General features: G+C 44.7%; 1 protein-coding gene and 1 long non-coding RNA gene across 5 annotated transcripts in view; one reads left to right on the plus strand and one right to left on the minus strand.

The window, feature by feature from the left end:
- KDM1B (lysine demethylase 1B) overlaps positions 1–25,869 on the plus strand; it is a 56,008-nt gene extending 30,139 nt beyond the window's left edge. The window contains exons 10-22 of one of the 4 annotated variants that reach the window (XR_016234742.1): positions 1,459–1,635; positions 1,980–2,054; positions 2,804–2,946; positions 6,872–7,009; positions 8,034–8,205; positions 12,491–12,618; positions 13,552–13,683; positions 14,554–14,628; positions 17,977–18,093; positions 18,705–18,830; positions 19,985–20,107; positions 21,434–21,586; positions 24,204–25,869. Coding sequence is in view for 2 of the 4 variants with exons in the window: in XM_017350452.4 (XP_017205941.2) it covers positions 1,459–1,635; positions 1,980–2,054; positions 6,872–7,009; positions 8,034–8,205; positions 12,491–12,618; positions 13,552–13,683; positions 14,554–14,628; positions 17,977–18,093; positions 18,705–18,830; positions 19,985–20,107; positions 21,434–21,586; positions 24,204–24,287 (1,500 nt within the window). In the remaining 2 variants the exon portion in view is untranslated. The remainder of the gene's footprint in view (positions 1–1,458; positions 1,636–1,979; positions 2,055–2,803; positions 2,947–6,871; positions 7,010–8,033; positions 8,206–12,490; positions 12,619–13,551; positions 13,684–14,553; positions 14,629–17,976; positions 18,094–18,704; positions 18,831–19,984; positions 20,108–21,433; positions 21,587–24,203) is intronic. The other 3 variants (XM_017350452.4, XR_016234743.1, XM_051832574.3) reach the window with 3 other exon arrangements.
- On the minus strand, positions 107–26,080 carry LOC138849702 (uncharacterized). Its single transcript, XR_011388752.2, has 2 exons — positions 25,941–26,080; positions 107–1,794 (listed from the first exon to the last, which is right to left on the minus strand). It is a non-coding gene; the product is annotated as an uncharacterized LOC138849702 (long non-coding RNA).
- Between the last annotated feature and the right edge of the window lie 37 nt (positions 26,081–26,117).

Here is a 26,117-nt window from a genome sequence, read left to right on the forward strand (position 1 = left end):
ATCAGAACTGAAGGCAGTACTTGAACCCAGGAATTCTGATGTGGGATATGAGTGTCCCAAGGGCATCACAGTTACTGTGCCAAATGCCTTATTTCTTAAAAATTAATTTTTAAATTCACAAATAAAAATTTTGTTTATTGTGTACAATGTTTTGAAATATGTATACATTGTGAAATGTCTAAATCACACAATACATGGATTACTTCATTTTTTATGATGAAAACACTTAAAATCTACTCTCAGTGATTTTCAAGTGTAGAATATACTGTTATTAACTGTAGTCACTATCTTATACAATAGATTGCCCAAATGTCTGCCTGTAACATATTTTGTATCCTTTGACCAACATCTCCCTCACACTGCCCCTCTGCCAACCTCCTAGAAACCCCTTCTACTCTGTGCTTCTTTTATTTTAAAGATTTTATTTATTTATTTGAAAGAGTTACACAGAGAAAGGAGGAGAGGAAGAGAGAGAGAGAGAGGTCTTCCATCCACTGGTTCACTCCTCAATTGGCTACAATGGCCAGAGTTGAGCTGTTCCAAAGCCAGGAGCCAGGAGCTTCCTCTGGGCCTCCCATGCAGGTGCAGAGACCCAAGGACTTGGGCCATCTTCTACTGCTTTCCCAGGCCATAGCAGAGAGCTGGATTGGAAGTAGAGCAGCCAGGACTCGAACCAGTGCCTATATGGGATGCCAGCACTGCAGGTGGCGGCTTTGCTTGCTATGCCACAGTGCTGACCCCTACTTTGTACTTTTATAAGTTCAACTTTTTAGATTCCACATATAAGTGACATCATGCAATATTTGTCTTCCTGTGACTGGCTTATTTTACTTAACATAAGGTCCTCCAGGTTCATCCATGTTGTCACAGATGTCAAGATTTACTTTTTTATTCAGGCTGAATACTATTCTGTTGTGTGTGTATAGCACACTTTATCCATTCATCTGTTTTTAAGACGCTTGGGTTGATGCTATGTCTTGGCTATTGTGATTAGTGCTACAATGAACGTGGAGATGCAAGTCTCTTTGACATACTGGTATCGTTTCCTTTGGTTACAGGAGTATACTCAAACGTGGGATTCCTGGGTCATTTGGCAGCTATTTAAAAATTTTTTAGGTGTCTCCACTGTTCTCCGTGTAGTTTACTGATTTATATTTTGACCAACTGTGCAAGAGTTCCCTTTGCTTCGCATTCTCTCCAGCACTTGTTAACACTTCATATTTTTGATACTAGCCAGTCTAACCAGTGAGATGGTATCTCATTGCTGTTCGATTTGCGTTTTCCTAGTGATCAGTGATATTGAGCATTTTTTCATATATGTGTAGGCCAACTGTATGTCTTCTGAGAGATGTGTACTTAAGTTCTTTGTGCATTTTTTAATTGAGTTGTTTGTTTTCTTGCCACTGAATTGAGTTCCTTGAGATTTTTTTAACAGCTTGGTTTCATTTCCAAACACAGGAAGCTCTTACTCCGCAGAAATGCATCCCTCACATCATCGTCCGGGGTCTCGTGCGCATCCGATGCGTTCAGGAAGTGGAAAGGATACTTTATTTTATGACGAGAAAAGGTCTCATCAACACAGGCGTTCTCAGCGTGGGAGCCGACCAGTGTCTTCTTCCCAAAGACTACCACAGTGTAGGTGACTGTAGTTTCAGCAGTAACCCTGCCACCACTCATGACAAGAGCCAGTACATTCCTGTTACTAACACGAGTGAAAGTCACGTTAGCATTCTAAGACTTCAGAAGCAAGAGTTCTGTAGAATGTGTGTTTTTCCCAAGCCCTGCTTCTCCGGACTGTAGAAAAAAGAGAAGAGATTACAAAAGACAAGTACCACCATATTCTTTAGGAAAATTCCTTTCTAGGGACATGAGGAAAATACAAACTCTTGTTGCTTGGCAGTTAGTACCTTCTAGAACAACTGAAACAGAACATTGTTATCATTGCTGTCCTCAGAATTTTTTTTCTTTTTTTTTTAAAGAAATCTGTCATCATAATCGGGGCTGGTCCAGCAGGATTAGCAGCTGCTAGGCAACTGCATAACTTTGGAATTAAGGTAAGATTTTTTGGAATATGTAGGTGGAATCAGATGGTTAACTGCTTTGTGGGTCTAAATTTTCCAAGACTTAGAAATGAGTTCTGATTTTAGTGAAAAATGTCTTTACACTGGCCGGCGCCGTGGCTCATTTGGCTAATCCTCCACCTGCAGCGCCCACACCCCGAGTTCTAGTCCCGGTTGGGGCACCAGGTACTAGTCCCAGTTGCTCCTCTTCCAGTCCAGTGCTTTGCTGTGGCCCGGGAGAGCAGTGGAGGATGGCCCAAGTGCTTGGGTCCCTGCACCCACATGGGAGACTGGGAGAAAGTACCCGGCTCCTGGCTTTGGATCGGCGCAGCGCCGGCCATAGAGGCCATTAGGGGAGTTAACCAACGGAAGGAAGACCTTTCTCTCTGTCTCTCTCTGTCTATAACTCTCTCTCTGTCTCTGTCTCTCTCCTCTCCCTCACTGTCTAACTCTGCCTGTCAAAAATAAAAAATAATAAAATAATAAAATTAAAATAATAAAAAAACAAAAATGTCTTTACACTAGATCCTTTGAAATTGATTTAATAAGGAAAAATAGAGGAAAAATACAAGAGTACTTCAAAAAGTTCATGAAAAATGGAATTAAAAGATAAGTTTATTTGGCTGCAAAAAGTTTGAAACCCAGGGCCAACAATGTCAGGTAGTAGGTTAAGCCATCACCCGCGGTGCCGGCATCCCATGTGGGTGCCAGTTCGCGTCCTGGCTGCTCCACTTCCAATGCAGCCCCCTGCTAATGCACCTGAGAAAGCAGCGGAAGAAGGCCCAAGTGCTTGGGCCTCTGCACCCACGTGGGAAACCTGTAAGAAGCTCCTGGCTCCTGGCTCCTGGCTTTGGCCTGGCCCAGCCCCAGCCGTTGTGGCCATTTGGTAAGTAAACCAGGGGATGGGAGCTCTCTGTCTCTGTCTCTGTCTCTGTCTGTCTGTCTGTCTCTCTCTAATTCTGCCTATACAAATTAAATAAATATTTAAAAGAAAAAAGGTTTGAAACCCATACAGTTTTTTCATAATATGCATTTTCAGGATCAGTGTTGTGGCATAACGAGTTAAGCCACCACCTGCAATGCCAGCATTCCCCCATGTGGGCACTGGCTGCTCCACTTCCAGTCTAGCTCCCTACTAGTGCACCTGGGAAAACATGGAAGATGGCCCAAGTCCTTGGGCCCCTGCACCTACTTGGGAGTACTGAATGAAACTCTTGGATCCTGACTTTGGCCTTGGCCATCCCCAGCAGTGTAGCCATTTGAAGAGTGAACCAGTGGTTGGAAGATAGATATCTCTATGTCTCTTTCACTCTCTTTCTGTATCTATACCTTTCAAATAAATAAAATCTTTTAAAAAAATTAAATTTGAAAAAACAACAAAAAACATAATATGCATTTCCCATAAACTTTTTGAAGACCCAGTTTTAGACTCTAATGAGCAAGTCAGAGGAAATCCTAACTAGAGGCAGAAGCTCTTCACTGTTGTTAGTAACAAACAAATGACTGGGGAAGCCCAACAGTAGTTTAGAATTCACCATCTCCTGTGTAAAAGTTTCTGAAATAGCCTGTTTGATCCACTTAGGCAAATCAAGGACAGCCTTTGAGTCTTATTCTATAAAAGGAGACCCTTTGCTTGAGAGACAGAGATATCTTCATCCACTTGTTCACTCCCCAAATGTCTGCAATAGCCAGGGCTGTGGTAGGCCAAAGCCAGAAGCCAAGAACTCCATCCTGGTCTCCCACATGGGTGCAGGGGCCTACGTGCTTGGGCCATCATCCGCTGCCTTCACAGGCACATTAGCAGGCAACTGGATTGGAAGCAGAGTAGCTGGTTCCTGAACTGGCAGTCTAATGTGGGATGCCATTATCACAAGCATCCTAACCTGCTACACCACACTTGCAGCCCCTGAATTTTTTTTTTAAAGTGCTGTACCTTTCTAAGGTAACTTATTTTCCCAAGATGGGATAGAATAACATACTGTTCCCTTGTTTCAGTTCAAAATTAGACAGTATCAACACAATTTTAGTGATTCAGGGTCTATCATTAAATTCATTCAAATTTAGACTCCTGTGATTTGGTATATCTTAACATCTTTCTCCTTTTGCAAAAAATACTTATTTTATTAGGACGTTGGTTGTCACTGAAACCCAAAGTATAAATTAAGTAGAATTAGTCTTTTCATTATTTTCTATCTGGCTAAAAGAAATGACACTATTTTTTAAAATTTATTTTCATTTTTTATGTGAAAGGCAGAGAGAGGGAGAGAGACAGAGAGACAGATCTCCTTTCTGTCCACTGGGTCACTCCCTAAATACCTGCAACATTTTGGGTCTGGACCAGGCCAAAGCCAGGAGCCCAGAACTGGTCTGAGAACCAGGTGGCAGAGATCCAGCTACTTGAGACATCACCTCCTGCCTCCCAGAGTTGTAACAGCCAGGAAGCTAGATTGGAGAGTAGGTGCTCACATGAGCCAGGCACTCCCGTGTGAGATGCCGGTGTCCCAAGAGGCAGTTTAACTACTGAGCCAAATGTTTGCCCTGACACTTCTTTTCCACACTATCTTCTGTGCGAGATGATTTTTTAGAGACTATAAAAATTGAAAAGAGTTTGTGCAAGAGGTTTCCTGTTGGTAGAATGGTAGCCTTGTCTTGGGTTACCTATATAGCCCACAAAAGAAACAGAGTTGGATTTATAGGAAATGTGCTTACATTTTGGAATATTTTCTGCAGATATTTCAGCTTTAGATATTAGGGCCACAGTTTGTTTTTTTGTGTTTTACTTGAGAATCCTACAGATAATATTACAGGAAGGTTATTAATAGTTACCTAAAGTCTAGGGAAGATTTTTTTTAATCAGTCTTCCAAAAGAAGCTAGGAATAGATGATTTTGTGTAAAACTGCAGTCAGAGACAGAGGGTAGAACTATAAATCATAACATTTTTGGTTTGACAAGGTGTGAAATTAGCCTGAGAAAGAACGTCCAGGACCCCTCTGACTCTCCCCTTCGCCTCTGCCTCTGATGAGGCAGATCCCCAGCAGACCAGCCCCACCCGGCTCACGGGTGTGAAATGGATTCCTCTGGGGAATCTGAGGGATGCCAACTCAGAACACTGTGAACAATGTGAAGTAGTGCTTTGAGGGATCCAGAAATGAAAGGACTGACCTTGCAGTGAGTAGCACTCTCATACGTCCAAGGCAGCCCAGGGCAGTGTGGCACTTTGAATCCCGGGACTGCCGGCAAGACCTGCCTGTCCACTGGAGAGCAGCTGTCCTGCCCTGCCACTGGTGTTAAATTTTTTTTTTATTTTTTTTAGACAGGCAGAGTGGACAGAGAGAGACAGAGAAAGGTCTTCCTTTTTCCGTTGGTTCACCGCCAGTGGCCACTGAGGCTGGCGCACCGCGCTGATCCGAAGCCAGGAGCCAGGTGCTTCTCCTGGTCTCCCATGGGGTGCAGGGCCCAAGCACCTGGGCCATCCTCCACTGCACTCCCGGGCCACAGCAGAGAGCTGGCCTGGAAGAGGAGCAACCGGGACAGAACCCGGTGTGCCGGCGCCGCAGGCGGAGGATTAGCCTAGTGAGCCACAGCGCCGGCCCCGCTGGTGTTAAATTTTTGGAGACAAAAGACCCTAAGTGTGGGACCAACCTGGTCAGGCCTGCACAGAGCGGTACATGTTTTTTTTTTTTTTTTGACAGGCAGAGTGGACAGTGAGAGAGAGAGAGACAAAGAGAAAGGTCTTCCTTTTTGCCGTTGGTTCACCCTCCAATGGCTGTCACGGCCGGCACGCTGCTGCCGGCGCACCGCGCTGATCCGATGGCAGGAGCCAGGAGCCAGGTGCTTCTCCTGGTCTCCCATGGGGTGCAGGGCCCAAGCACTTGGGCCATCCTCCACTGCACTCCCTGGCCACAGCAGAGAGCTGGCCTGGAAGAGGGGCAACCGGGACAGAATCTGGCGCCCCGACTGGGACTAGAACCCGGTGTACCGGCGCCGCGAGGCAGAGGAGTAGCTAGTGAGCCGCGGCGCCGGCTTGCTCTTTTTTAAAATAATAGTTGTGTCGTATGGAAGTTAGGCCTGTTTGCAATGCTGATGGAATTTTTCCATATTCGTAGGTATTTCATCACAGAAATCACCTCCTTAACCTAGTTTTTAATTGTGTCTCAATTTTTGGAATACTATGTAGTAAAAGCTTTCAAGGTGTGCTTTATGTGTTAGTTCATCAGATATTATCTGAAAGGAGCCAATTTGAGGGGTTCCTCAGCGGACTGCTCACGTCTCTTAGGCTAGATTCTGGATTGATTGTCTGTTAACACTGTTAAAAATTTCATTTTCATTTTATCTGAAAGGCAGAATGAGCAAGTGAAAGAGAGAGAGAGAATCTTCCTTCTGCTGCCTACAACAGCCAGGGCTGAGGCAGGCTGAGGCATCTTAAGCCAGGAGCCCACAACCCAATGCAGGTCTCCCTTGTGGGTGGCAGGAACCCAAGCACTTGAGGCGTCATCTTCTGCCTCCCACTGCACGCACCAGCAGGAAGTTGCATCAGAAACAAGGGAGCCAGAACTCCAGCTGGGTCCTCCAGCGTGGTGCAACCTGATCAGCATCTTAGCTGTTGCACTAAACTTGTCTTCTCTGGTTGTTCCTTTGGAACATTTGCTTTGGCTTCGGTTCCCACTGCCTTCTGTTTAACATTGTTTCTGTAGAAGTCGAATAAATCAACTAAATCTGGAGGTTATTGAACAGTGTCCTTCTACATTTTTATATCAATGTGTCTGCTATGACTATCTGTACTATTTAGCTGCCCTGGTTTTCTTTTCAGGTGACTGTCCTGGAAGCCAAAGACAGAATTGGAGGCCGAGTGTGGGATGATAAATCTTTCAAAGGTGTCACAGTGGGAAGAGGACCCCAGATTGTCAATGGCTGTATTAACAACCCAGTAGCGCTAATGTGTGAGCAAGTGAGTTTAAGATTTTATTGTGTGCTTAAGAATGTTGGACTACCATAGTTTAGTGATCTGTGATTATTTTAAAATTTACTGTATATGGGTGAAATAGTCATCTTTTCATTTGATTATTGTTTATAGCCCTTGCCTGTATTACTGCCGAACTAGGTTCTTTTTCCTTTAAAAAAAAAAATTGAAAAAATATTTTTATTGTGGATAAAGAAAAGCAAAATTGTTTGTGTGTGTGTAGTATTAATATGCTCTAAAGTGATAACATACAACAGTCCCTTTATCCCCTTTGCAGAGGAAGTAAAAACAGTTATGCTCTGCTTTCCCAGGAAGGTAGAACGAGAAGGCATAGATGATTTTTTTCCTTCTTTTTTTCAAGAGCTTTTATTATATTTGTGTAGTATTTGCAGATCTCTTGATTACTTCACAGTTCCATGGTTGTCAGATTTACCAGATAAAACTATAGGATTCTTATATTTGACATTCAGATAAACAAGTAATTTTTTAGTACAAGTACATCCCAAATATGACATGAAATATTTTGTGTGCGGTATTTGGTACATACTTATACTTTAAAAATATGCATTATTTATCTGAAAGTCTTATTTAACTGGGCATCTTGTCTTTCATCTGGCAACCTCATGTGGTTTCTTTGAAGACCTGGTAGCCCCAAGGTTTATTCTGAAACATTCATTGATGATAAATTCAATGTTGGCTTCAGTGTGAGTGTTTGCGTGTGTGTGTTCACTTACAAGAGGAAGTACAACGTCAGAGTAAGAAGGCCAGGTAGTGCATGCCTCTGAGTGTTAGCCCAGAAGGCAGAGTGCATGGCCTCAGTGCTGCTGCTGTCACCCTTACACTCCTGTGGAAGTAATCTGCTTTTCTCACTGCTCGCTATTCACCACTATGCACTTTCAGCCTCGGTTTTTAGCTCCCAGACCTTCTTCTCCATGAGAGCTCTAATTTCAGTTTAGAATCTGTAAATATTTTTTCCAGGAAAAATTTTCACCTTCTTATTCTTATTTTGAAGCTTGGCATCAGCATGCATAAATTTGGAGAAAGATGTGACTTAATTCAGGAAGGTGGAAGAATAACTGACCCCACTATTGACAAGCGCATGGATTTTCATTTTAATGCTCTCTTGGATGTTGTCTCTGAGTGGAGGAAGGATAAGACTCAGCTCCAAGATGTCCCTTTAGGAGGTATGGGGAGAAATGTGTTCTGATGGCTCCATCCTCGTTTCGTGCTAACCTAAGATTGATCAGCAGTAGCATCGTTGGTTCCTGAGGTTGGATGTCTGCAGTGGGGATGGTCTCTGGGCAGTCCTGTTGTTCTGATGAATTCTCCAGTCTGCTCCTCAGAGGGGAACAGAAGTTCCCCAAGCACCCTTTACATGCTTGTGTGTGTGAGAACACACATGAGCCTTACATAATTATTTGTTTAATTTTAAATTTCCCAGAGGAACTTACTTTAAGAAGACGTGAGGTAAGCCCTGTGTGAATAAACTGCCACTCTGTAAAGTCTTTTCTAACTAAAACTCTGTGCCAGGATGTCTTCAATCTTCCTTTTTTTTTTTTTCAATGCATTTTGCTTAAGGATTCAAGAATGTATATTATAATTTAAGAATTTTAATTCAAAATCTTTCATCTTTGGTACTTAAACCAGAGCTCTTTAGGAAATGGGACTGCCTACACTGACTTATTTCATACAAGTGCCAGCTGAGATTTTACTCTTTTGCTAGTTCTTTGTTTTTATTATTAAATATTTATTTATTTGAAAGGCAGAGTTGCAGAGAGAGAGAGATGTCTTCTGTCCTCTGGTTCCCTTCTCAAATAGCAATGGGCAGGACTGGACCAGACCAAAGCCAGGAGCCAGGAACTTCCTTTGGGTCTCTCATGTGGGTGCAGGGGCCCAAGCACTTGGACAGTTATCCTCTGCTTTCCCAGGTGTATTAGCAGGGAGCCAGATCAGAAGGGGAGCAGCCACAGCACCAGCCCTCTTTTTCTTTGTAAATTAATATTTATTTAACCTGTCTTGAACTTATTCAGTTCAAGTTGTAGTTTTTGGAGACTTGCTGAAATTCCTTAACGTGTGAACTCAGTTTGGAAAATGTTAATTTGCTTCAACTCTGTGTCTCTTTGCAAGGGTTCTCAGTTCTCAGACTGATAGACATTTCATCACTATTGGGGATAAACTCAGTGGCAGCCACTGTCTTATTTTTATCCTCCCGCTTCCCTTAATTAACCCACCTCCTCTTATCCTTAGTAAGTGCTGGCTGACAAACCATAAAACAGAACTTTATCAGAAATACCGGGAAGTTCACAAAGTTAATAGAAAACACAAATTAAAAGATAAATTTATTTTGGTGCAAAAAATGTTTATAATCCATGTATAGACTGTTCATAATATACACATTTTCTATGAACTTTTTTGAAGACCTCTTTCTATATACATGATTTCAAAAAGTTTTTGGACCAAAGTAAACATTTTTTAATTCCATTTTCTGTGAACTTTTTGAAGTGCCTACGTATATTCCAAACAGCAAGGAAACTTAATTAAATTCACTTCCCAAACCAAGTGGTAGGTTGTTAAATTTCCTGGCACCGAGATCAGTTGTCAGGCTGACTTGAAGGCTACAGAATTTGGTTAGTATTTTGCACCTTTGTGATCACTCACGTGGACTGGCATTTTCTTTACATTTCAGAGTCACCAAATAAAAAAGTTAGTTTGCCTTGGCTTTACTTTAAAAAAGTTATTAAGGAGGGCTTAGCAATACTTACTGTGTTCAGTAATTGTTTTATCTTATTAATAAAATATTAATGCATTTTTAAAAGCTTTAATAGTGCACACATCTCTACAGAGGTTATATCTATATCCTGCTAATCAGTCTCTCAGCTGTGTGAAATTTCACCTTACACATTGGTGAAAAAATACAAATACTTAAGAAGCTAGATTCCATTTCATACAGCATGTGTGCTAAAGCTTTTCAATATAATTAAATATAATTACATAGGGGTTCGGTGCTGTGGCGTAGTGGGTTAAAGCCCTGGCCTGAAGTGCTGGCATCCCATATTGGGCGCCAGTTCGAGTCCTGGCTGCTCCTCTTATGATCCAGCTCTCTGCTATGGCCTGGGAAAGCAATAGAAGATGACCCAAGTCCTTGGGCCTCTGCACCCATGTGGGAGATCTGGAAGAAGCTCCTGGCTCCTGGCTTTGGATCAGTGCAGCTGCAGCCGTTGTAGCCATCTGGGAAGTGAACCAGTAGATGGAAGACCTCTCTCTCTGTCTCGACCTCTCTTTGTAACTCTATCTTTCAAATAAATAAAATCTTTAAAAAATAAATATAATTACAGCCGGCACCGCGGCTCACTAGGCTAATCCTCCGCCTTGCGGCACCGGCACACCGGGTTCTAGTCCCAGTCGGGGCGCCAGATTCTGTCCCGGTTGCCCCTCTTCCAGGCCAGCTCTCTGCTGTGGCCAGGGAGTGCAGTGGAGGATGGCCCAAGTGCTTGGGCCCTGCACCCCATGGGAGACCAGGAAAAGCACCTGGCTCCTGGCTCCTGCCATCGGATCAGCGCGGTGCGCCGGCCACAGCGCGCCGGCCGCGGCGGCCATTGGAGGGTGAACCAATGGCAAAGGAAGACCTTTCTCTCTGTCTCTCTCTCTCTCTCACTGTCCACTCTGCCTGTCAAAAAAAATAAAAATAAAAAAAATATATAATTACATAAAAATTACATCAAAGCCTTTCTCAATCTGTTTAAACTTTTATATTTTGTTTTAACCATCTTAGTTCTTCCCCTTCCACAAGACTGGAGGGAAAATAGGAGCTCCATATCAGCAGGCAGGAATAGGATTGTTCCTGAAACACTGGAAGTGGCAAAAAGCCCAGGGGTCTGGGAACAAAAGCCCAGCACAAATTCAGAGGTCCCATAGACATCCTCCATGTTAGAATTTAGTGTAAGAACTGGAAATTTTGTTGTAAATATTTATTTTCATTTTTGTTTGAGAGACAGAGATCATTCATCTGCTAGTTTACTCCCTAAATGCTTGCAGTAGCCAAAGCTGGGCCAGGCCAAAGCCAGAAGCCAGGAAATTTAATCCAGGCCTCCCACTTGGGTGGCAGAGGTACCATTACTTGAGCCATAATTTGCTGCCTTGCGAGTGTAGAGGATCAGAAACCCAGCAAGAGTTCAATTCAGGCATTCCAGTATGGGATTCAATCAGCCTAAGTAGTGTATTAACAGCCATGACAAATGCCTTCCCCAATAATTAAAAATTTTAATGAGAACTTGGAGTTATAAAAAAGAAAAAATGTTAACCAATACTCAGGTCTGTTTCTAGTCACACTTGGATTCTGTAATATTTGTGTTAGATGGTTGTCATCACTGGAAAAGTTAAAAGTAGTACACTAAGATGCTTCAGATGTGAAGCCAGAACTCTCCCGCAGCCACCCAAAAGGGAATGTGAGACAGTGATTAGAATGACTTCGCAGAAGTTACATAATTAAACATTCCAGGGGTGGGTGTTAACAGACTGGTGAAAGTGCTCAAGTACCACATTGGAGTACCTGGATTTGATTTGCAGCTCTTAGATTCCAGCTTCCTGCTAATGCAGACCCTGGGAGGCTTAAATAGTTGTGTCCCTACACCTGGATTGAGTGCCCAGCTCCTGGCTTCAGTCCAGCCCAACCTGGGCCATCGTGCGCATTTGGGGAGTGAAGGAGCATGGTCTGTCTCGGTATCTCTGCCTCTCAAGATAAAAAGTTCCAGAGCGTGTTTATATTGATAACACAAAGAGAAGCTAGAGACTTGCAGTGTACCGGGGCATGCTGGACCATACAAGATAGATCTGGGGGAGTGGGGTGGCAGGGGGAGAGTGGGAGCAGCAATCCTACAGGGTTAGAATTTACCAAGGAAAGATCTGGCAGCAGAGCCTGTAAATGGGCAGGTAGTTGTCACTTCTGAAAGGTTACCATGCGCTAGCCTTGCCTCCCCGTGGTTTTTGGAGGGAACTGACATTGAGGCTGACAGCTGGTGTGATGAGTCTGTAATGGCGCTATTCCGGTTGGGAAAGGTGACAGCCAGCAGTTATTCTATACAGGCCTCTTAGCTGACATGAGGTGGCATAGGAACCTGACTTCCAGGTGATGGCAGAGGGACCAGACAGGGATGGCAGTCTTTTCTCTGTAAGTCAGGAGGATGTATATGTGCAGGGATACCTTTTCTGTATCTTAAGCAAAATAAGAGACAGTTTGTAAGCAGAAATGAAACATTTTTGAAGATACAGAACCCACAAGCTTTGTTCCCACGTGAAGTTTCACTTCCTGAGAGAAACCAGCTCTAAGAAGAGATGCTCTCCCTCCCGTTTCCTGGGGAAGAGACGTGGGAAGTTCTGGGTTTTGCCACGTGAGGGAGGTTGGAAGCGAAGTAGGCGGAATGGAGAATCCTGTTAAAACTGTTTCCCCTGCTCTGACCCCTCCCCTTATAGAAAAGATAGAGGAGATCTACAAAGCTTTCATTCAGGAATCGGGTATCCAGTTCAGTGAGCTGGAAGGACAGGTGCTTCAGTTCCACCTCAGCAACCTGGAGTACGCCTGTGGCAGCAACCTCCATCAGGTGAGGTTGAGCCCGTGCAGCACGCCCTTTGCCAAGGTGTGTGCTGCACATCCTGTGTGTTTTGCATGTCTGAACGTTGAACTTGGATGGTTTGGGAAAACGGAAGAATGGTCTGCTGCCTGCGAGTGTGAGAACATGTGAAACCTGCAGTGGTTTCTTTTGTAAATATATTTTTTAAAGAGCAAGAGAAACCCTTAATGTGCCTTTGAAGCAAAGGAAGAACCAGAGAAAGCATTGCTGTTGGGCGAACCTGGGTGGCCAAGGCCTTGCCCTTGGACCGCCTGGTTTCCTGCCCTGTGCATGGGTCTTGCAGGCGTTCTGGGTAGCTGTGGAGTGTGAAACTGCTGTCAAGAAACCATAGTACCGCGTCCTCGCCGTTCTGGTCTGTTAATCTAACTAAAATAAACATAAGCTTGTGTAACTCATTTAGCCAGCGCTGCCCCCTCTCCATCTTCAGTGGACACTCCACAGAGGAGTGAGTTTGTCCTCTTTGGTACCTTTTCAGTTCCATTTGGTTCCAAGTACTGAGTGAAATCACACTGCATTTTTCTCAAATCCAGCTGGGTATCAACCTCTGTAGAGTTTCCATGTTGAAGACAGATAGTTGGCATATTTATAAATGGAGTTGACCAAATGCAGCCTTACGTCATGGAATTCTGGTTTGCCAGAGTTGTCAGTGTATAAAGTCAGCTTTTATTTTCACCAAGGATTGGTACCCACACTCAGATCACATAGACCTCTTGTTCTAAATGAAACTTCGGTGCATTACTGAGAGATTTTCTTCCCGTGGTCACCGGAAACTACCTGGGCTTCTGTGTATTCCCCTCAATGGCCCAGGGGTTGGTAGCCCTGCCCTCCTGCCTTGGGTGGCCATCAGACTCAGGCTCAAGGGTTTTCACTTCTGAGTTCCCAACCTTTCCCATTGTTTCCCAGGTGTCTGCTCGCTCCTGGGACCACAATGAATTCTTTGCCCAGTTTGCCGGCGACCATACCCTGCTAACACCTGGCTACTCCGTAATCATTGAAAAGTTGGCTGAAGGGCTAGATATTCGGCTCAGATCTCCAGTGAGTATGGATGGCAGTGGGAGGCTCTGGCTAACCTTGTTCTGGAGGGAGGTGAAGTCCAGGGCCTGTGGCATACTCAGGAGACCACTGGAGGTTTGACATCAGCCAGTGTTTGCAGCTACTTTTGTGCTGTGGTCACAGCCCTTGATCATAGCATTGGGCCATGTCAGTTAGGGTTACTAATGTTTGGAAATAGTACTGGCCCAGGTGCATTGTCCTTAATCACAGAGTGTTCAAGTTGCTGCCAACCTCCCTAACCCAATGACATTTTCCCTTCAACTCTGTTCCAATGCATTTGTAGTGTACATTGCTGTAATCCTAGAGGTGATTATCTTCATACACGTTTCAGTTTAAAATAATTTTCAAAGTTCTTTTTTAAATAATTTCTATTATGTTTATGTATTTGAAAGGGAGAACAACAGAGAGGGAGAGAAAGAGAGCTCTCTTCCATGCACTGGCCACAATGGCTAAATGGCCACAATGGCTGGGGCTGGGTCAGGCCAAAGCCAGGAGCCAGGAATTGCTGGTACTTGAGCCATCACCTGCTGCATTCCTAGGCAAATTAGCAGGAAACAGGATCGGAAATGGAACAGCTAGAAATTTAACTGGTACTCTCATGTGGGGTGTCAGCATCGCAAGTGGCACCTACCATTGCACTACAATGCTGGGCCCTATATTTTCCAAATTTAACATTGCTTACACATTTTAAGTCCCTGAGTTCCACTCTAGCTATTGTTCAGATATTTAAATGCCAAGTAATGGTTCCCCATAGCCTTGGAAGTGTAAACTCACATCATAGGAGAATCAGAAAGGATCAGGATCACATGGTTCCATCCCTCATTGTCTTTCATAATTGCTTTTCCTGGGCAGGTGCAGAGCATTGATTACACTGGAGAGGAAGTGCAGGTCACAACTACTGATGGCGCCGGGTTTTCTGCACAGAAGGCAAGTGCTAGGATCCTGCTGGAGGGGGGCGGCGGGGGGGGAGGGGGGCTTGTCGAATTGCTGAAGAATTGCATGTCTCCACTGTATACATGTGCCCACCTGCTTTCTAACACTACACTTGCGGAGACTCATGGCAGCTGGAGTTCTGAATGGTGTACCTCAGGATTGAAAAGAAAAAGACATTTGGAATGGACATCTGGTGCGGTGGTTAAAACGCTGCCTGCAGGGTGGGCATTTGACCTAATGGTTAAGATGTCACTTGGGATGCCCACATCTCATGTTGGAGTGCCTGGGTTCAAGTCCTGGCTCCACTTCCCATTCTAGCTTCTTACTGAAAGTCTACCCTGGGAGGGTTTCTGCTACCCATGTGGGACACCCAGATGGAGTTCAGAGCTCCTAGTTGTGGTGTAGTCCAGCTCTGCCTGTTGCAGGCATCTGGGGAGTGAACCAGCAAATGAGAGATCTGTTTTGTTTGTGTCTGTCCCTCTCTCTCTCTCTTCTCAAAATTCAAAAATGTATAAATAATTACATGACCTTTAAAAAAGAAAAGTTTGGCAAGGATTATAAGCTGTACTCCATCCTGCAGTTAACTGTTAAAGGCTCTGAGAAATCCTGCACTAGAGAAATTATTTTACTTTAATTCTGTACTCCCCAAGTTTGTTTGTGGTTTATTGTCAAATCCTTCTCAGATCAAGCAGTTCTATGTTTTCAACTTTAAATTTTAAGAAGTTCTTTCATATGACCTGAACTTGCTGTACAAACTTGAGTAGGTGGACAGTACAGGTACAGCTGAATCCAGTACCTGAAATCACACCTGGATTTGTAATGTGTTAGAGAACAAAAGCACGTAATTGGGGTAGAAGGGAGTTAATAAGCCGTGAACATCGATTTCAATTTTAGTTATGTCTGAAGTAATTATCAAAAAATATCACTGCTGAACCATCACTGGTTCCTAGACTGGCTGTACTATCCGCTCTTCAGTTGTCTAAAACTCGTGTCATGCGCCCTGACGTTTGTAGTACTTGGGTTGTGTACATGGAGACGGCAGGTCTCGTGCATGAGCTGGGTGGTATCCTGATACCCCTGCCATTAGCCAGTCTTGGCTGCTCAGTCATGGGGAGGTGCTCACAGAGGTTGCAGATCCCTCCGCAGAGATACTCATTGAATCGGTCTGGTCATGTGTTTGAAGCGTTTGTGAAGGCTCAACTCAGCATCTGGTTCTTCAGCCCTGCTAAGGAATCTGAAGTCCACTCACTTGAGGCTCTACAATAGATTGCTCTCTCCTTAAAAAAACGCTCCTATTGCACCGTCTGTACTGGATGTGTACCCACACTTGTGAGTGAAGGCTTTCCAGCCCACCGGGGGAGACCCACAAACCTGTGCCAGGCCTCATTGGCTGCCTCCACTGCCAGCCAGCTTGAGTTCCTGACTAGAGTGTGTGGCCAGTTTGCCTGCTTACCCTAGTTCTTGCACTTTTGAAAGCTTTAAGAAAACATCTAGATTTTACTTATTTTCTCACAGTTCTTACATGCAGCCACTTCACAAAGTTAGGGAGAGAATGGAATTAGATGTTTATTTCGGTGCAAAAAAAAAAAAAATGAAATCCATGCATGGTTTTTCATAATATGCATTCTCCATGAAAACTCTTTGAAGACCCCCTTGTATGCATGGATTTCAAAATTTATTGGCACCAAAATGTATTCTATTTCCACAGACTTTTTGAAGTCCCTTTGTATATAATCAAACTGGGTAGTTGTTTTTGTGTGTATGATACTGGTGTTTTGGCTTGGGTGTTTTTTTTTTTTTTTTTTGGTTGTATGATAGCTAATAGCTGTAAATACACTATAAACTTCTTGAATATAGAAGAAATGTTTTGAACAACTTGGAGCTTCCTTTGATCCTGGACATGGGGCTTAAGCCAAATAGGAAATCTCGGATGAGAGCCAGAGTAGATGTGGGAGAGCCCAGGGTTCTGCCAGGGTTTGGTCATCCTGGTGTGGTACCCGGCACTGCAGGTGCTGAGACGTAAACTCACTCTGGCCAGACTCCCTCACAGCGGTGGTTGTCAGCAGATGGCCAGCACACTCGCCTGGGATTCGGAAGGGATTATATGGCTTTTACTTCCCTGCCACCACCTCTGCTGCCAAAAGACAGTGGCCTAGGTGTTGGGTTCTGGTACAGGGTTAGTGGAGGCCCCTGAGTCCAGCGCTTCGGGACAAGGGAGCCGAGAGGCAGGGCATGTGGCCTGGTGCAGGTGGTTCTGTGGGAGGTTGATTCTGAAGAGGTGCCTCAGCTGTGGAGCCAGACACTTCCCACCTGTGTGGTGAGGGAGCAGCTCTGTGGTGGCCTAGTTTTTTGACTTTCAGAATCATTCATGAAGGCTCAGCTCGGCATCTGGTTCCTCAGCCCTATCAGGAATCAAATCTATCCACTTGAGACTCTACAATAGATTACTTTCTCCTTAAAAAAAAAATCATATTGCTTTATCCGATTATACAAATTGCCAGCGTTTGCAATGGTGTTATATCACTAAGGAAGCAAATTGACAAATCTTGGAAGTTTTGGTTTTAAGTATTACCTTAGTCCTTTAAGGTTAGTGGGATAAATATTGTCTCCATTTTATAGATTTTTTTTTTTTTTGGCAGAGATAAGTGGTGGGGCTTGGCTGCACATTAGTGTGTCTTAAGAGTGATATACAAAGTTTTTCTGATTCCATATGTAGTACTGGTTTTCACGACTGGGACCTGCTGACTCTTCTGACCTAGGAAAACTGAACCATAAGATGTATTTTATTTATTTGAAAGGCAGAGTGACAGAGGACAGAAAAGGTCTTCCATCCACTGACTGACTCCCCAAATGGCCACAGTGGCCAGGACTGGGCCAGGCTGAAGCCAGGAGCTAGACGCCAGAAATACCTTCTGGGTCTCCTATATGAGTGACACGGGCCTAAGCACTTAGACCATCTTCTGCTGCTTTCCGAGGGACAGAAGCAGGGAGCTGGATTGGAAGTGGAGCAACTGGGACTCCAACTAGCACTCTAACATGGGATGTCATCTTGGTGCATGGTGGCTTAACCCACTGCACCACAACACTGGCCCCAGCTATAAGGATCTTAATGCAAATTTCTCTGTGTGGATGCCACTTCTGTTCAACCCAGGCTTTCTTGTGCTGTAAACAACCTGTACAATTGCCCATGGCAGCCCTTGTTCTTACCAGTCAGGGTAACAACATGGAATGTTGACAATCTCATGGCTGGCAACAGTGCTGAGGTTTTCCTGAAAATAAGCCCACAGAGCAGCTGTGGAGTTAGAGCCTTTTGCTGTGTGTTAACTGTGTTGTTTCCCACAGGTGTTAGTCACTGTGCCGCTGGCCATACTGCAGAAAGGTGCCATCCAGTTTAATCCGCCGTTGTCAGAGAAGAAGATGAAGGCCATCAATAGCTTAGGCGCAGGCATCATTGAAAAGGTGACAAATGGCATTGGCCTCAGCACAAAAGGGGTTAAAATCAGACACAGGGAGTTAACTTCTGATGGGGGGGAAGGTGTCTTTGGAGCCAGGTAAAATTCAAAGATTTCCTTTTTGTTGGAGTCATGGTTTCTGAAGAATATAAAAGGCTAATTGCAAGCAAGAGGAGGAGAGCTGGTTGAGCTCTGTGACTTCTGACTTCAGAATAAATCCTGTTACTCGGAATTTGAATGTGCTTTAAAGCAATTCTCGATTCTTTCCCCTGCTTTCCTCGCCTGCCTTCCAGCCACTGGCCGCGGTGGGGACGGGGTTCACCTCCCCTGCTTTTAGTCTCCTTTAGCAGGGCTGGCTGTGCGTGGCAGGGAAGTGCGTGGCGGACGTTTTGCTTCCGATTAGCCTGCAGGTGGTCAGTGAGTTCCACCTTTGTGGGAGGATGGCGTGGAGGCTCTCGGAGCAGAGGCGGTGGGGGACTGGCGGGAGGGATTCGCTGTGTTGCTGTTTGGAACTTGTTTTTAGAGTAGAGCCACCTCTGGCTTCTCAGAAACTGCTCGATTGCCTGAGGTTCTGATAGCAAGAGACACTGAACCGTCTCCCTCTCGTTTGCCTTCCAGATTGCCTTGCAGTTCCCTTACAGATTCTGGGACAGTAAAGTTCAAGGGGCTGACTTTTTTGGGCACGTCCCTCCTAGTGCCAGCCAGCGGGGGCTTTTTGCTGTGTTCTACGACATGGATCCCCAGGTACAGATATGTGGGCAATGTGGCGTGCACTCACTGCTCAGAGCTTGGCACTCACACAGGCATCCAGCTCAAGAATGATTGAATACTGTGGGATTGCTTGATGTGTGTTCATAATTGGGCAAGAGGGGAGCACTGGCACACTTGCCTACAGACCCCCAATATTTGCCGCATTTTTTAAGGCACTACTGTGGCTTCTGAGACAGGCACTGGTGCTTGTAGAAGCAGTTATTTCAGGTTGACAGGGGCGTTCTTAGGGAAAGCCTATGCCAGCACCACAAACCCAGGGACTTCCTGAGGGTTCCCCAGTGAGCTGTGAAGGGTGGGATGTGGTGGTCCAGGGGAGAGGGTTGTGGTGTCAGTAGAGTGGAGAGGTAGGGGAGGAGGGAGGACGGACCTGCAACTTGAAAGCCAAGTGACTTCCCCTGTTGTTGAATTGCCAGCACATGAAAGAAGAGCAGCTGTGGTCTTCTGCTTTCACTTTCAAGAAACTCAGAGGTTTCACAGGACAGGGCAGGCGCTTGCTGCAGCAGATTAGATGCTGCTTGGGATGCCTGGGTACCATATCCAAGCGCCTGGGTTCAAGTCTTGCCTCTGCTTCCAGTTCTGGCTTCCTGCCAGTGCAAACCCCGGCAAGGTGGCAGGTGATGGCACAAGTACGTGGGTCCCTGACCACCTCTGTGGGAGACCTGGATTGAGTTTCTGGCTCACAGTTTATCCTGCCACAGCCCTGGCTGTGTCAGACATTTGGGGAGTAAACTAGCAGATAGGAGCCCTCTCTGTGTCTGCCTCTTGAATAATTAAAGAAAAATGATACAAGACTATTTTTAAAAAGTAGTTTTTCCATAGAAGCCAAGGGCAGAATTTCTTTACCATGTTAAGGGTTTCTTCCCATTATTTTTCCCATGGATCTCCCTTCTCAATCTCTACTTCTTAAACAAGGTTTGCTAAGTGAGCAGCAGGGGCCTCTCAAGTGTTGGGCCAGCAGGGGGCGGCAGAGTGGGTGTGTGTGTGAGAGGGGAATGAGTGTGGCACTGAGGTGAGGATAAGGGGCAGTGGGAAGTGGTGTGACTGGCTTTGTGCGACAAGCCCCTTGCTTCTTGGGAACTGGGCATCTGGAAGACTTCAGTGACCTCTTGTCCCTGCCGCGTCTCCAGAAGCAGCAGAGCGTGCTCATGTCCGTGATCGCAGGGGAGGCGGTGGCATCCCTGAGGACTCTGGAGGACAAGCAGGTGCTGCAGCAGTGCATGGCCACCCTCCGGGAGCTGTTCAAGGAGCAGGTCAGAGAGCTTCGATGAGAAGGCAGTGCCTGCTGTTCACTCTGATGGCTTCGCAGTGAAGTAGCCACTGAGCAGGAAGGGGTTACCTCCCAGTACTCAGGACCCACCTGAGTGTTCGTTGGGCTGCTTGAGCTGGGCCACAGCCTGAATGGCTCAGGCAACCAAAATCGTCTTGCAGTTCTAGAGGCTAGAAATCCAGAATCAAGGTGCCAGCAGGGCCGGTTTCCTGAGGACTCTCCTTGGCTTGCTGTCTCCTGCCTCCGTTTTCACATGACCTTGGCCTCTGCATGTCTGTGTCTTCATCTAAGACACCAGACTGGATCAGGCCCACCCTTACCCAGTTTAATTTCATTACCCAGTGAGGTCCCTGTCTCCAAATAGGAGTCACTGTGAGGCACTGGGGGTCAAGCTTCAACATGAGCATTGGGTGGCGGCTGGGGTTGGGGAGCACAGCTCAGCTCACCCTGGAACAGTGCCCGCCCTGTCCTTTTACACAGCTGTCTTCCTTTCTCTCCTCACAGCACGCACCTGCTCCCTTCTCTCCTAGGGATGGATGTAAAAAGCTCCTAGTTCCTATGGATTCTGTTTGCTCAACTCCTAGAAGCTTTGACTACTGTCCTGAATCGTCTTGTGCTCTGCATATAGACTTGCTCTTTTCTGTCTTCTTCAGTGCGTGCCAGATGCCAGCTGACCAAGTGGCACAGCCTGGCATCTTTATAAAGCCGTAGCCTCTGTCTTTCCCAAATAAGAAGTCACTGTGGAATTTTGAAGTCACATAGAGATAGAGGACATCCAGCTGGGGTACTGATTCCAGAGCAGAAGCTCAAGCTAGTGATGTGATTGTGTCACATTGGTCCCTAGCTGGGGCTTGTCTAAAAACTTGCCCTAAATTAGTGTTTGGAACTGAGCAGTTTCCAGAGAGGTTTTTCACAGGGATGCTTGTCCAAGGCCAGCTGACAAAACTATTTTAATGTGGCAAATGTGAAACACATCCTTGTCCTGTTCCATGGAGAAGCCTGTTAGGGATCCTGGCTCAGTGCCCTCAGCTTCCACTCTTCCTCCCTCCCTGTTTCTGGCCCAGTGACTTCTCTCCTGCCAATCTCTGCAGTTGGCCCAGGGCAGGGAGCTTGTGCCTGCAGCAAAGGGTGAAGTCCAGGTGTGTGGGTGTTGTGCAAGGGTGGGGCCTGGTAGTCTAAAGGGGTGGGGAGCACAGGGAGTGCTGCAGAGTGAACTCTGGTCACGGAGGGAGGTTCAAATGCCTACTTGATTTGGGTGGCACCACGTGTCTAAATCTCTTCTCTTATGACCTCTTTCTGCTGGACTCAGGAGGTCCCAGATCCCATAAAGTATTTTGTCACCCGGTGGAGCACCGAGCCGTGGATACACATGGCGTATAGCTTTGTGAAGACATGTGGAAGCGGTGAGGCCTACGACATCATTGCTGAAGAAATACAAGGAACCATCTTTTTTGCTGGTGAGGTATGGATTTTTACTTTTAATTAAAGTGGTATATGCCCAGTTAAAAAAACAGGTGAAATAGTGTTGAACTCAAAGCAGCAGCCTTCTCAAACCCTGTACTAGAGGCAGCATTCTTTACTCTTCCAGCTATTCCAGATTTTGTATTTGTGTATTTTGTGTGTGTGTATCATATGGGGCACCATAAAAAGTTCATGGTAAAATCCAACTTGAAGAAAGAATTCACACTGGTGCAAAGGTTTGAAAGCCATGCATGGTTTGTTAATAGTGCATTATTTTGTGTATTTTGAAAAGGAATTTTTATGCCAAGACACTTACTTTTGAGGCACAAACAGCATGGACATGATCACAGGCTCCCATCTGCTGCTGTACTCCCCAAATGCCTACAAGGCTGGGCTGCCAGAGCTGGAGCCAGGAGCCGGGAACTCAATTTACATCTCCCTTGCCAGTTGCAAGGGACCCAACGACTTGAGCCATCACCTGCTGCCTCCCAGGGTGTGCAGTAATAGGAAACTAGAATCCAAGCAGAGCTGAGGCTTGAACCCAGGTACTCCAATATGGAATGCAGGTGTCCCAAGTAGTATCTGAACTACTAGATACTGGGCCCCCCAAAAGTGATAAATTTTTGGCTTTATCTTCCGAGCATTTTTTCTCATGTTCTTTGGTAGTACCCTCTTCTTGCTTCATAACTTGTTTCTGAACTAGTTATTCGGGCTTTTGGCTGTTTTCCCTCCCTGCCTGGTTCCCTCAGGGTTCCTATTACAATTGTCTCTGCCTGCTACGTGTCCAAATGCCCAATCCTTGAAAGGCAACTTTGGGCCATGCATTTAAAAGAGCCAGCTGCTTTAAAAAATTAAAATTCCTTACTAACATGTGAACTTCCGTATTTTTGAAAAGCTACTGGAAAGCTCCAGCAACTGGTGGCTGGATCCCCAGGCCACCGTGGGAGTGTTTACTTTCTCTGTGTGGTGGAAGCTCCTTGCATGGGCATGACTGGGTTAGAAACTTGACCGGAAGTGTGTCTCAAGGCCGTGACTAAATGCTCTGCTGGCAGCGCCCACTGCAGCTGTGATCTCTAACCAGACGACTTCGACATGCTTCGGCCTGGGAAGTCAGCTCTGCAGGGAGAGCGTAACGGCTGCGTGCCTGGAAGCAGCTGTCGGCTGCTTCCACGAGGTGGCCATGTCTCTTGCTTTAATACAATTACTACTCACCTTCCTGGAAAAGCCTGTTTCTCTAGGTTACTGCTACTGCCACATTTATCCCCCACTAGTAACTGGGATTCCTACTGACCCCACCATTTGTTGACATTTTATGTTTTCCTTTCCTATGCAGCCATCCATTTATGTGACTTTTAAAAGATGTATTTGTTCGAAGAGATCTTCCACCTACTAATTCACTCCCCAAATGTTTAGAACAGCTGAGGTTGGGCCAAGCCTAAGCCAGGAACTGTCTGAGTCTCTCACATAGGTGGCAAGGGTCCAAGTACCTGAGACATCTGCTGCTTCCCCAGGTGCATTAGCAGAGAGCTGGACTGGAAGTGGAGGAACCAGGCCCCTGGCACTCATACGTCATGCTGGCATCACAGGCAATGGCTTAACCTGTGCCAGAACCCGGCCTCAATTTAGACAACTTCAATTCCACATGGAACTGCACCTGTTTCTTCTCCACATCCTGCTGTTGACCTCCACTTCAGCTACCCTTTCCTCTGTCCCAGATCAGCAATAACTAATCACAAATCATTAATTCAGGCCGTCTGCTTTCTTCTCCGGGCTTGCTTATTCTAGGTCCATTACAACCGTTCCTGGAAAGTGAGTTTTTGTTTTTTTTTTTTTTTAATATTTATTTATTTAGAAGAGTTAGAGAGGTGGGGGGCGGGGAGAGAGAGAGACAGAGACTTCATCACTGATTCACTCCCCAAATGGCCATGATAGCTGGAGCTGAGCCAATCTAAAGCCAAGAACTTCATCTGGGGCTCCCACAGGGGTGTTAAGAGACCAAAAACTTAGGCCATCTTCCACTGCTTTCCCAGGTGCATTAGCAGAGAGCTGGATCAGAAGTGGAGCAGCCAAGGCTCGAACTGGCACCCATAGGGGGTGCTGCCACTGCATGCCAGGGCTTTAACCCACTGCAACACAGCACAGGCCCCTGTTTTCTTAACAGTCTTTACCTCCTCCTAATCCAGCAGCCTTCATGTCTTGCCTTATTGAGCTTAAGATCCCTTTGAGTAACTCTTAACCTTTATTATTTTGCTCTACCCAGACAGCAAATCTCCATCTCTGGATGAACCACAATTCATTTTTTTGCAGCTGTCACTGACTGTACCAGCTTCATTACTTATGATGGGAGAGACTCGTGTCTTGTTCATTGTATTAAGAAATGTGTGTGTGTAGGAAGTGCCACATAATACTTTGCAGACTGCTGAATATATTGTAGAATGAAATCAATGTGGCGAAGTCTGGCAAGAAAACCAGAAAAATAAAATACCAGAGATGAATGGTGTTGACATGAGTACACAGGAGTGGTACAAGTCTTCTAACTAAAGAAACATGAGCTTACACTACTATTTAATACCATTTGAATTCTTTATGATCTCAAATTATGCAATTATTTTTTACAGGCAACAAACCGGCATTTCCCACAAACTGTTACAGGGGCATATTTGAGTGGTGTTCGAGAAGCAAGCAAGATTGCAGCATTTTAAATAGAATTTATCTGGACCCAGCCTTCTATACCACAAATGGTAAAGTCTGAAACATGTTAAACCTCATTTTCACAAGGGAGAAAAACTCTGGAGACCAAAATTGCAATGTTACTAAGGTGATAAAGTAAATCCATTTCACCACTCTGAAAGCACCAACCCCACAATTCCTTATATGCACTTACATTTATTTGCATATTTCAAAATTCTAACTTGTGCTGTAAGTCTTCTGGATTTCATTATAAGGCAGAATACCTTAAATTGAGACCTTGGAATGATTCTTGCATGGTTGGCTGAGTAGTTTTCATACACTTAAGAACCCAAGTTTACCAAGCAGGAATCAATAACCAGAAAAAGCCATGAGTTTTTCTTCTGTGATTTAGCATCTTTACCAGTGGGCCTTAATATTTTTATACAGCACCACTTTTGAGCCTTTACTTAAAAATTTAGATAGAATTTTTTTTGATACAGCACAAATTTCCAGTCGAGGGTAAAACCAATTTTCGAGGCTATTTATAAATACTGTACATATTGCTTCCCATTACATGTTGTTCTAAAGAAATTTAAATTCAGATATCTTTTGTGATGAAATCTTTTACTTTTTTGCACACATTGGCAAAATAGCAAGTTTTCCTGTCCCTTCAACAGAAGAGTTACATTACTGGAAAATGGGTAGTGTAATCTTCATACTGAAGACACAGAATATTGGTTTTCCTTACAGCCAAATCTGAGTGGTAGCAACCTTTAAATGCCCGAATTTTTGGAAATCATTAACAAAATGATCTTGTAACAGTAACGTAGTAACTCCTCCCCAGGTATCTTTTTAAAAGCAGTTGATTCAGTCTCCGGGAATATTTTTTACCTAATTATGTTTACACTATTCCATAGGCAGGTCCACTGGAAAACTAAAGAAAAATGTGAGCTCTCCTGGTACGTTCTGCACATTCTATAAGCCATAGCTTGAAAGCCTAAGAACAAGGCAAACTACTACTTCTACTCATGACAAAACCATTGGTTTCAGGGTCTTCAAAATGCCTGTTCTGCCAGAAACTAATTCAATTTACAGGTTTTAATGCTTTCAGATGGGAGGAGGCAAGAATGACTATAGCCACTTTAAAAATATATTTTTTAAAGTTAAAGAAGTAGAAAAAGTATCTTAGGCAAAGAATGTGCAGTGAGTTTTAGAGTTGACACACACCCTCCACCCATGATATGACAAAAGCAAGCCAACATGGGAAACATTGGTATTTAGGCTGACTCACTGGTTTTGACTGGAAAGTATTCTGCATTACAATGTTTAAATAGCATGTGTTAAGTCTGAAGAAGCTCACAGTAAATTATTAGTTGCTGTGCTGCACTGCAAGCAGGGAGGAGTCCCAAGAAAGGATGGTCAATGTGTATCTTCCTGCTTCCAGTCACGTGCTTCATTTGACATCTTGTTTTGTTAAGGAACTATGGTACTTTTTCCTAAGTTACTCTGAATGTTTTTCAGTGTTGTCTGAAGATTTTGTAATTGAACTGCAGATCATGAATAGCTTGTTGTGTAAAACTGCTTAATAAAAACTAGACTCGTTTTTTCAAACTACCCTGTGTATTGCAGTGATGAACATTGCATTATCTCCATCTGTATACTTTGTCACAGGCATTACTACTTACCTTCTTGTAGCAAGTGATCACAAACAATTATTAAATTGGCAGTTTAACAAAATCCCTTTAAAATCGTAAGCTGTGGGGCTATTTCCTTTTAAAAATCCCGGCTCTGAAATCCTTACCCCATGGAGAAATGCTATCCAAACCTGTGTAAGTTAAGACATCAAACACAGACTTAAAGCG

This window comes from Oryctolagus cuniculus, chromosome 5 (genome assembly GCF_051225735.1).
Source record: "Oryctolagus cuniculus isolate XC-2025 breed Fujian yellow rabbit chromosome 5, ASM5122573v1, whole genome shotgun sequence".
In the NCBI taxonomy this organism is placed as follows: Eukaryota; Metazoa; Chordata; class Mammalia; order Lagomorpha; family Leporidae; genus Oryctolagus; species Oryctolagus cuniculus.